Genomic DNA, 12548 nt, shown 5'->3' with positions numbered 1-12548 from the left:
ATCCTTGTTTTCTCATGTCAGGTCCTTGGCGCTTTTGTTAACAAAGCCTCAATAATAACAGGAAACCATAAATAATGCTAAAATATCATTTTGAGATGATCACTGAGAAAGCAGGGTGTTTTTCCATTTGCTTTGATAAGTAGCAAGCAGGGGGAATAGCACTTTTTACAAGGTGGGAGGATATGTCTGGGATATCTATCACTTTGGTTAGGAGGAAGTTTGATTTATGGCTTAGTTTTGAGAATCTACAGAGAATAGTCTTTTTATATAAATTGTAGGTTTGCTCATGTTTCATTTAACTTAAATACAGTTGTCTACGTACAGCATCTGAGCTTGTAAACTGAATCTTGTAATATTTCTTTGAGAAGCAATTTTGTTGAACAATTTTTCTTATAGAAGTAAGTCCACTTTTCTCCCAACAAACAGAAAGATCAAATTAAAATGCCAAGTTTCATCTAGGAACTACCAAAGATGAACAATACTTATAAACTGTATTTCGTGCCTTCTGTATAACTGCACTTTACAGAATATATGTAAGATTTTTTTAAATCATGTAACAGTACAATACTGTACAATTTGTTGTGTTTCAAAGCACACCACTAAATTTTCATCTCTATGCATTTTGATTTCCCCCCTTTGAAATAAATATAAAAAGTTTCTCCACCAACCCTTGAGTAAATACCCGCTGGTTTATGGTGGGTGGGTAGGTGGGAACCTTTTGTGGAGGCACAATGTTCACTGAAAGCAACAACTTCATATATTATATTATTTATTTACTCTATTTACATACATCATTTCCAGCACAACACTCCAGGCATTTTACTGTTTGAAATCATGACTTACAACCTAAGACAAAATACAAATGTAAAAAGGAATAGGGAAACAAAATAAGCAAATTTAGATACTCTTTCATATAGTTTTAAAATGAACAGGTTGCATCCAACCAAATCCTGCTTAGAGTAAACCCACTGAAATTAATAACCTAAATTACTCCTGCTGTCTAATTTCAGTGGGTCTACTTTAAGTATGACTAACATTGGGGTTCCAGCCTATTATGCTCTTCTGTAGAATATTCCATTTCTTGTACACACCCAAGGCCAGTCAGCATTCCACTAAGCATGCTCTGTCATCACTGAGCTGCTTTGGGTCCTCCCCCTCCCTTACTTTAGGGATCCCCTATCCCCCCTAATTTTTTTGTTTTGTTTTTGTACTTCTGCAAACCTCAGGGTTCTCCGAAGCCCGATAATATCTCTCATATACGTGGATGATGCCATTTTGGTATCCACACGCTGAGAATGCCGATCATCGCTTGTCCCAGGTTTGGAGTGGAAATCAATCCAGTGACTATGATTGGTAGTCACTGTTGGTTGTCATTTTCAGTCTGTAAATTATATGTAATTGATTCCTTTCCCCCGCCATTTGCATTGCGTTTCCTTTGCAGTGAAAAGAATAGCCTTCGCAGTGAAATGAATGGTGTGGAACCAGCATAATTAATTATGTAAAATAAATGGAAGGGCATCATTTATTGCTTTTATTGCTCTTTTACAATAGTAAATTGCAAACATGGGGAATTCCTTTAACAAAATTAGTAGAAATTTCAACATCAGTGTTGCAGGATTCTTATTCATATATTCATTATGTAAAATTCTGCCGCAGAAGACAGCAAGACAAATAGCACTGTTTTTGCTGGAAACCAAACTGCAATGGAATGGAAACAATGCTGCATGCAACTAACACGGGTTGGAATGGTGATATAGTGGCAGTTCTGGGTTGGAAGGAGCCAAATGGCGCTGGTCCCATCCAAGCCAAGTTAAGGGCTTCACTTTGTCACTTCTTCCTCACAAGGCAAAAATATAGGCAAAATATAAATGGTGCCTTCCCAGGTCTCTGTACCTCCCAAAAGTGGGCTTTTTGGGGGTGGGGAAGACAGTCCCTGGTAGATAGGAAGCTGGAGCACGAGGCAAAGGCCACAAATACGCATATATTTGGGGTGGCACATGCTAGCTATAGTTAATCCATTTGAAAGACCAATAGCACATTCACACCATACATTTAAAGCAGTATCATACTGTTTTAAACTGTCATAGTTTCCCCCAAAGAATCCTGGAAAATATAGTTTGATAAGGGTGCTGATGGTTTTTAGGAGACTCCTATTCCCCATACAGAGCTACATTTCCTAGAGTGATTTACCAATAATTCCTTTCCCCAGGGAACTATGGGAACTGTAGCTTTCTGTAGGGAACAGGGTTTTCCTTAACAACTCTCACCACAAGCTACACTTCCCAGGATTCTTTGAGGGAAGTCACGACTGTTTAAAGTGGAACAATAGTGCTTTAAATGTATGGTGTGAATGTGGCCCAATTTTTTGTTTTACACTGTATGTTGTAAGAATTAATATCTGCTCTGAGCCTTTATGGCAAAGCATAAAGTTAAACAAATAATAACTTAGGGTTGGTTCTAGTTATAATTAGAACAGATCCATTGAAATTGATGCACATGACTAACTTCGGTTCATTTCTTTTAACAGGTGTACTCTTGAGTATAACGCAACCTTTTTGGGTACAACCTTTTTGTGCTTCAGCATAGGTAGACATATTTGATAAAACCACTCTAGAAAAACAATCTTGGAGAGAATTGGTGCAACTCAGAGAATCCATAATCTTGGCACTATATTTTCAATACTGGTTCATTTTGAATATTTTCCTTTTCCAACAGAAATAAAATTGACCGTAACATCAAATATGCTTGCCTCCACACTGCTGTAATTATACTTGCCTTCTTTTCTTGTGGATTATCACCAATATAAAAGAATATAATGATGAAAAGATCAAGGGTTTCCCTCCCAGAATATTGTTTATTTTTGCTTTTTCAAATATACAGTTTGGACATTAAAGAACAATTTATATACAATAAAAAATCCCAATGACATACAGTGCATAGCATTTATTGTTCCTACTTTTTCAATTAACAAGTTTGGGCTACAGCAATGCAACTTGCAAAATAAATGGAACTGCATCATTTATTGCCTTCATTACTCTTTTACATTTGCAAATATGGGGAATTTCATTAACAAAGGCAGTTCCAGGAATTAGTAGAAATTTTGATACTAGTGCTGTAGGATTCTTATTTATAATTTACTCTCTCCCTAGAGCACTGTATTCAAAATAATTCCATTGCTCAGTACAATACATTAGCCCAGTGGTTCCCAACCCTGGGGCCTTGACCCCCAAGGGGGCCGCGAACAGTAAAGAAATGATTTATTTATTTTAAAAAGGTCTTTAAAGGACGACACCTCCTCCTTGCCCCAAACAAGAGGGGAACACTTTCGCTGCAGTGGCAGAGTGTCTTTCAGGTATGCCGAGGGCAGGTGTCTGCCTACAAAGCATGTGTCAGATGCAGAAGGAGGCTGAGGGCGGAGCTACCAGGAAGAACAGGGGATGACTATAGCTGACTCCTGTCTCCTCGCACTGCCACTGCTGACAACGCCCTTACTCAGAATGAGAGGAGAGGGCTTTTCGTGAAGCAAAAAGAAGCAAGGCTGCAAGGAAAGACTGTGTCCCCCTTCCTTCCTGGCACCCGGCCTGCCTGCCTTTCTTGGCTCCTGCTTTGCTGCCACCTCCTTTAAAAAAATTATTCTTATTTGCGAGGCTGCCCAGATCTTGCCTTCAGCCTAGACAGAGCCAAGAAGCAGTGAGGAAGCGCAGGACTTGATCACCCTCCATTTCTGAGACTAGGTGTGTGTGCCAGCGTCCCTCCTTCCTTCCACCTACACTCCACCCACCCAATCTCTCTCCCCAAGATGCTGCAGCAGTTGAGGGCTTTCCCCCTCCCACGTGCCCCGAATGCACGCACTCCTGCAGATGCTTGCAGGAGGGCCAGGTGTGTTTGTGTGTGTGCATGCCCTGATCTGTCTTCTGCTCCGCTTTCATTCTCCAAGGGTCAGAATGCATGCTAACCAAGTCATCAGTTCTGATGATCATCCCAAGGCCTAAAAGCACTAACCCCCCTCCTCAATCAGTGCACCTTGTTGTCTAGCAGTATATAATCTAGCATCCCCATCACCAACACATTGCTGCTTCTTGATTATTATTAAAGAAAAAAAAAGCTCAGCAGGTTGTCTAAGGCTGGGATCCTGGTATTTCAGCAGAAATGTATTTATTTAATTATTATTGCATCTATATCCCACCTTTCCTCCAAGTTGCTCAAGGTGGTGCACATGGTTCCCCCCTTTCCATTTATCCTTACATCAACCCTGTGAGATAGGTTAGGCTGAGAGACTGTCTGGTCCAAGGTCACCCAGTGGGCTTCATGGCTGGGTGGGGATTTGAATCTGGCTCTTAGTCCAACACTGTAACCCGCTGGTGTTGGGAGACATGACTGTACATCTTCAGACTGTTGATACCAATTTGATGGATCTTTGCATTAAGAAAAGAAAGCAACACCTCCCTGTCTGCAGGGAGCTTTTTATAGAAAGGGATATTTAGAGATATGATTTTGCCATGCACCATTTTTTCAATTAACAGAGATTAAAATTACAATTAGCAAGGGGGGCGGTCACAATTTTTTTTGAGCTTACCAAGGGGGTCCCATACTCATAAAGGTTGGGAACCACTGCATTAGCCTTTAAAAAAAGAAGCAAAATATTAGGGCAGACAGCTTAAGGTTGCAATCCTAATCCCATTTAACTGAGAGTAAGAGCCATCGAATTCAATAGGACAATAGGGTTGTATCCAATGTTTTGCTACATGACTGTCCTGTCAGCACAAGGGTTTCTGCTTGTGCAATGGAACATCCCCCTCCTCCCCCACATGCCCCCTAAATCTGTTCTAGGGGTTCCCCGAATCCTCTGGAGCAGATATGAGGAGGGTGCTGGGTGCATGTGGGCTGAGTAGGGGTGGACCCATTGCACAAGTGGAAATCCTTGCGCTAATATGATAGTTGAATTCCAGCCACAGGATTCCGCTGTAATGTGTAGATCTCCTCAGGGCTCTTCCAGATGACCTGTTTATTGAGCATTCATAAGGATTTGCTTGACCAAAGATTACACAGTGGCCTGATCTTTACTAAGGATTCATTTTGATTTGTTTATAGGGAGATTATACAGCAATCAACGTTCCTCCTGATTTGTTTGTGCAGTGTTCATATGTCCTCCCATACTTTTCAATGCATTTCCCCACCACTTTCCAAATCGCAAAAAAGCCCCCATCTCCACCGCCTTTTTTTTTAAAGTGGATTTGTTGTGCTAGGGCTGGGAATGTTCCCTCTTTGAAATCCTAGATAGTCACTGCCAGTCAGTGTAGACAATACCAAGCTAGTTGGATCCATGGTCTGACTTTGTCTAAGGCAGCTTCCTACGTTCCTATCCCCTACACATCTACTCAAAATTAAGCCCCATCCAGCCAAGGTTTACTTGCAAGAAACAGGGTATGGAAGTACCCAGCAGCCAGATAAATCTACTAACACTTCTCTGTCTATTTTCTTCTCCTCATTGACATGCCATCTTTTTCCTGAACATTTCTCTGAACATTTCCAGTCTTTTGTCTCTCTCTATTGCTCCTGATTGCTTTTCACAGTCCTGCATTTTCTAACTATTGCAATTAGGGTGAACTGGAATAAAAACTCGGTTCTTTAAGAATTTTATCTACCATGCTTAGGAATAATACCTAGGTGTCTTATCATCAAGCTTATGTTTATCCCGTAGCAAAATAATACATATTCACAGACTTTTTATCCCATGGCAGAATAATAATACATATTCATACACTGCAGTCCTATGCATGTTCACTCAGTAAGCCCAATATGGATTACTCCTTGGTAAGTGTGTGTAGGAATGCAACCATAATGTCCATATTTAGTAAGTTGTTTGCGTTATCTGCAGGTGCACATATAAAAGACTCACTCTGGATTAATCTAGAATAATTATTATTCCCTCTTTTCCACTGCATGTGGACAAGGATTTTTATTTTATTGCCACATTAATTATAATATACCGAATGCAGTTGCACAACTGAAAAGGCTAGGCATATCTAAAAGTTCCCAGCAAAATGGGTCCCAAAGAATATTTCAGCAAAGTGGTGTCAGATATGTGATTTTCAGTTAGTGCTGTATCACAGAAAACATGCAAATCCTATGGTGCATCATGAGTTGCATACGGACAGTATCCAGTTCCCTGAAATACACCTTCCTCCTCCTTCTACGGAAGTTTAATCAGAGAGAGACAAGACATATGCTGTATGGAGCAGCAACTCTCTGCTGGGTTGTAAATGTGATCAGTTTTGAGATCATAATTTGTGCGTCTCTGTTGTCCCTTCTGCAAGTATCAAATTGCTAATAAAATCTCTTGCTCTTCTGGGCAATAAAGTGATGCTTGCAGGTTTCTTGTCTGACTATGTGTATGCACATCATAGTAAGCCAAGGATAGCAAAGGTGATGCCCTCCAGATGTTGCTGGACGACAACTTCCATCAGCCCCAACCAGCATGGACAATGGTCAGAGATAATGAAGTTGTAGTCCATCAACATCTAGAGGGCACCACATTTGCTACCCCTGCGACAAGCCATGCTTAATGATTTATAGTGAGTGTACATTGTGCCTGCTTCACTCCTCCCTGTTAATGAAGGGGAGCAATAAACCATGGTTCTTGGCTTAGTGTGGCAACTGAGCCAGGGATCATGGCTTGTTTTACTCAAAGCAAATCATGATATGAAACCAATCATGGTTTGCTTGGAGCAAAACAATCACAATCCCTGGTCTGAATGCAAGGATTGTGGTTTGTTGCTAACGGGGAGGAACGAAGCATGAGCAATCTGCATATTCACAATAAACCATTAACTATCTGTTTCTGTGAAGTTTGAACCCTCAGAGACTCGGACTGGTAGCCTTCACCTCTACATACCCCTTCCCCTGCATTCGGACACCGTCCTATTTCCTCTGCTGTGCCTGCATCAACAATTAATACATAAACATTGAAGGAAACATAAAAAAATTCCCATGTACACTTTAAATACCAGTAAGCAGTAACTAATGCATATTATCTAATTTTGAATATATGCCCTCAATGTAAAGAGAATATCAGGGTACCTTTGCTACTAGGGATGGAAAGATCTGTCAGTTTTGGTTCTTGGTTTCTCAATTTTCCAATCTTAAATTCAGTTCTACACATTTCTGCAGCAATTTGTGATTTTTTTTAAAAAAAATCCTCATGAAAATTCTTATAATCTTATGTTACATATAAGGATGGGGAACTGCCTACGTTTCCAAATTATGGGTTGTGTCTACCTAAGTCCTACTCAGAGTAGGTACATTGAAATTACTGGATCTCAGAGAATCATATCCATTAATATCAATGGGTTTGAGTAGGATTAACACTGGATGCAGTTTTATGTATTGTGTGTATCCAACTACATCCTGGTCAGATTAGACCTATTGTGTAAACTAGTTAGTTTCAATGGGTCTACTCTGTATATGTTTTTATTGGATGCAGTTCATAACATTCAGGAAAGTTATGATTATTTAATTTCTTAAGTACTTTCTTAAATGAGCAAGCCAACAATGAAAATAAAATAAAATAGAGTTCTGTATGAAGGCTGTAGGATTCTAAGGTCACTTGCAAATTCTGAGAATGCTTTTATTGAAATTGACAATATGCTAACAAATGTCAAGGCCTTCATGAAGCACCAGTTGATTTCCATGCTCTCTACCTACAGACACTAGTTTCAGCCAAACAAATGCCATTGCAAGCAAGTTCAGTTGAATATATACTCCTCTGTCTAGGAAATTAGTGATCTTCTGCATTTGATCCTCTGTCTGTCAAAGTTCACTTTTTTTGGTACAACTGCCTAGGGCAATTCCAAAAAATATGGAAATTTGAAGCTCAAATATTTTGAAACAAATGAGAACTCAAGAACCACATTATTTCCTCTCGTTAAGGCAAATGTTAAAAACAGTAACTGTGCAAGGTTTTCCCCAGTTACCCTGACAAAGTATCTCAGCCTTAGTAGTCTCCAGGGAAAATGCTACATCTTTCCAGTTTCCATACAGTCTTTGGCCTATTTGTTGGCGAGAACCAGGATCCTTAATTCCTAAACCTTGGTCTCTGATAGTTGACTTGCCAAATAAAAGAGCTAGGGTATTCCAAAGACCCTGACTTCACAAGTATGTATCTTTAAAAGAAACTGTGCAGCCATTACCATCTACCCTACTTTAACCTTGCCTCCTGCACAAGAATAACAACTACTACTTAGGATGAGACATCCACAACATACATTTAAAGCACTCTTATACCACTTTAACAGTCATGGAAAATCCTAGGAACTGTAGTTTGTTAAGGGTGCTGGGAATTGTAGCTCTGTGAGGTTAGCACCCCTAAACTCCTGTCCCAAGGATTCTTTGGGGGAAGGCATGGCTGTTAAATAGGTATAAGAGTGCTTTAAATGTATGGTGTGGATGTGACCTAGATTCTTGGGAGAGGGCATGGAGAACAAGAATCCTTGGTGTCTTCTCCATTGTCTTACGACTACCAGAAACCTGTTGAGGTTGTGATTTGGAATCCATCTAAGGCTCACTTGCACCCAGCATTCAGCCCCTCCACATTTAGGTTTTTTGGGTCCCCCATGCAAGATCCCCCTGAACTTATCATTTAAATGTTTTTTAAAATGACCACTTCTGTAGGTCCTCTGCAGTGAGGCCAATTTTTTTGGTGACCTCTGCTATTTGTCCTTCATTTTTAATTTTTGACCACACCCACTTTTACACTTTAGCCACAATCACTTTGAAATATGGCCCTCATATTTGGCCCCAAAAGGATTAACCACTCCTGAACTAAGGCAAGGACAGGCAACCTGTGGCTCTCCGCATGTTGTTGGGACTACATTTTTTGTCATCCTTGACCACAGGGAGATAATACTTTTCTCCTTGCAGCTTCCCAGTTCCATAGTCACTGGTTATGAGATTTTAACCCTTAAGAAAACCAGTGCCTCGTCTACTTCAACTACTCCTTGCTTAAGGTGTTCAGTCATAATAATTTGTATTAGCTAATCAAGGCCAAGAAAGGACATTGAGTCCAGAAACCATGGGGTCCACCCCTGCCCACATGCATCACAATATGCCAACATATTCATAGCTGATCTTGAACAAGATTTGTTATTTAACTCTACTGACATGCCTCAGGTACATAGATTATATATTCACGAGCATGGTGAGATATTCCCAAGCAGTATCACCACCTTCCATCCTACAATTAAACCAAGATTTGTCTATTCCACACAACACATCGACTTTCTGGATACCATAATTATGTTACACAAAGAAAGCCTGAAGACCACATCATACAGGAACCAACTACCTCTACCTTCATACCACCTACAGCATGTCATGAAGAGTCATCTGAATGATGAGATACCACATCCAAATGGTCTTGGCCAACAAGTGGAAGATCTTGGATAAGCTTTCTAGAGTTTCAACAACTGAGTTAGAATAGCATGTAAATGCATACTAAAAAGCCAGATCTTATCCCAGGAACACCTTCTAGGACACAAATTATGTAACAACACAACTGAACTCTCCTTCTTATTATGTACAAGTTAAAGGTACTGCAGCAAACCACAACTTTATAAGTGACCTACAGCCCATCTTTGGGAATAATGAGAAAAGCAGTACATGGAAGACCCTTGATAGCACAAATGTAGCTCTTGCCCAGCTTGAAATTGCCATTCACTGGCAATCAAATGACTAGGGGACACCAGCATCAAGGAATAAGACCCTGTAACAAACCAAAGTGCCAGTTATGTGCCCTTTTATTTAACACTGAAACAATCATTTGAGAAGCTAACAATGTAACCAACAGCTTCTTAAATTCCTACATATGAAACCTCTACAAATTTTTATATACATGATCTCATGTCAGTAGCATCCAGTAGCAGCAGGTCAGAGTAGATCCTGTTTAAGAAAAAGGATGAAAGGGCACACATCTGACACAAAGAATAGGAAGACCAAACCTATTCTGGGTGAATAGGGTGTATGGTGAACACTTTTAACTATCTAGCAGTTCCATTGAGGGTCTCAAAGTGGCTCTCCTCGATCAAACTGATTCAGGTGATAGATGGAATCTGATGAAGTGGGCTGTAGTCTATGACAGCTTGTGCTTTTAAAATAAAATAAGTTAGTCTTTAAGACAAAGAGCCAAGTCTTTGGTTTCTAAATAATCTCCCCAAATGGCTAGAGCATCAGAGCTCAATCTGATCACAGTACTCCATTATCTGTTCTGCAAAAACTAGAAATTCATGTCCTCTGGTCCCCGACTAAAAAAGTATGCCTTTTCCAAAACACAGCTGTGCACAGATACATGAGAAGCTCCCTCGTATCAGGTCATACCCATCTAGCTCAGCATTATCTATTTTGACAAGCACCACCTCTCCTGTTGTTTCTAGTCTGCTACTGAGATCCTTTTAACTGGACATGTCAGGGAATGAATCCCAACCCTTTTACACACATAGCATGTACTCAGCCAGTGCCACTACAACTTCTGGTCTGGCACATCTCATGTTAAAAAAGTTAATATTATATATTTTAAATACTGCACCTAATATCACCCCCCACCCCCTATCCTCCCCTTCACCAATAAAGATCTCTCTCTCTCTCTCTCGGATAAAAATATTTTTGTATCAAGTTTTCAGTTATTATATAATCATACTATTACGTAGTACTTTTTATAGTGCTTTACATTTTTCAAAGCATTGTATGACCTTTACCATGATTGTACATGTAAACCTGAAAGCTCAAGCCTAGAGTAGCCCAATATATAAGCCCCTGAGTATATAATTTCACGGTGGAAAAACACCAGTGTGTCACTATTGCTTGGACACAATTTACACAAAAAAGCTATCAGGAATTGTGTGTGTTTTAAAAGGTTATTAGTTTGATCCACTGATAACTGTTCCTGTGTTAAGCCCCACTGAAGAGAGCAGGCACAATCCTCATTCCAATGAGAAGTTCCCAATGAATTGTGCCCTTTCTTTCTTTGGGTTGTTTCTATAGTTACATTAAACACACATTTGTTAAATGTGATAGGAGAACATATTTACAGACCGATACATAAACAGAGGTTTCTACTGAAACCAGGAGATTATGTCACCAAGAAACTACAAAGAAGCTGGATCCTGCACTTGCTTTAAAGGCCACTTGTGCAAGCAAGATTTGTACGATCCATCTACAAAATACTCCATGGCCATGAGTGATATATTGCTATTTAAAATATGCTTAGAAACACATCCTACAAGTATACCATAAAGAGCAGAATACTGTTAGGTAAAAAAAAAAGTTTTAAAACCTGATAATGATCAGGAGGTCTCTGTAGACCCCCAGCAGCACAATGGCTCAGGGTGCAAACCACAGGAGAGTTCTCCTGGGCTTGTCTCATTTGAAAAAGAATGAAAGCTGCACAAGAGCATGATATCTTTTTGCTGATAATTAAAAGTTGCCACTTATACGTTCTGAGATGAAGATAAATACTTCTGACTAAGCAGATTTTTCAAGAGCAAAATGATACAAAATTTAGCATCAAATGGATTTCCAGCATGTAGCAAGACACTTATGTACACCTTGCGGTCCAAAATAAAAACACAAAGACTTAACAAAATAACATTACAATATTTGTGCAAAAAATGGCTAACTTGGCTACAGTTTGCTCAATCAGATATTTGGTCTTCAATTTTAAAAGTAGCTCTCTAGGTTATTAAATGGCAGGTTTTAAATAGCAAGCAATATATTTGCAATGCTTAGAAAGGAAAACAGAACCCTTCCACGACTAAAGGATGGTATAATGACGGTAGATTTTTTTTTCCCCTTGTGGAAAAATGTGCAAACTTCTGTAACCAGCTTGCTTTTTACATCCAGTGGGGAAAAATCAAACGACATTTCATTCTGATGTGATTTACCAGTTGAATAGTATGTTCTGACCAAGTGTCATAAAGTAAATTTGACTGCTGCCTCCAGACTGAACAGATGCAAAAAATACCTTGAAAAGACAGAAAGAGGAAAAGGTTAATGTTACTCTACATTTATAAGAACATTTTAGCCATATCTGAGAATGTGATATATGCATCTCTCCATATAGAAACCTAAATTCCATTCTAATTCAAAGAGCCATACTCTTCTTTTATAGCAAGATAAAGTGTTACCATTTGTGAGATTGAACGCTCTGCCAATAGATTACAGTTTGTACATTTCCTACAAAAACAGCCCCATAGATAGATATTGTATCTTGGATGACTGAAAAATGTAAAAATTATCTTGCTGAATCAGACAAAAATCCATCAACTCAAAATTTCTGCACCTAACAGCAGCCAGCCCAATGAACCTTGGTGTTCACGAGCAGGACATGAAAGTTTGCTCTAAAGATCTACTATAATATAGATGTACGCTGCTGATATACATAGAGGTTCTATTCAGCTATCATGGCCAATTCTAGGCCTATTCTCCATTTATTTATTCATTTTTAAAGCCATAAAAGCTAGTGTGGTAGTGAATCTCAGAAGGTAATTACACAAAAG

At 39.4% G+C, this 12548-nt stretch overlaps 1 protein-coding gene across 1 annotated transcript in view; it reads right to left on the bottom strand.

Annotated features, from left to right (window-relative positions):
- Positions 1 to 1508: 1508 nt before the first annotated feature.
- NRK (Nik related kinase) overlaps positions 1509 to 12548 on the bottom strand; it is a 131560-nt gene continuing 120520 nt past the window's right edge. The window contains exon 31 of the mRNA XM_061598987.1: positions 1509 to 12013. Coding sequence (XP_061454971.1) covers positions 11930 to 12013 — 84 coding nt within the window. The 3' untranslated portion in view covers positions 1509 to 11929. The remainder of the gene's footprint in view (positions 12014 to 12548) is intronic.

The sequence above is a fragment of the Rhineura floridana genome, chromosome 16 (assembly GCF_030035675.1).
Source record: "Rhineura floridana isolate rRhiFlo1 chromosome 16, rRhiFlo1.hap2, whole genome shotgun sequence".
Taxonomy (NCBI): Eukaryota; Metazoa; Chordata; class Lepidosauria; order Squamata; family Rhineuridae; genus Rhineura; species Rhineura floridana.
Note: the sequence above shows the minus strand (reverse complement) of the source record. Positions and strands in the feature narration are given on the sequence as shown.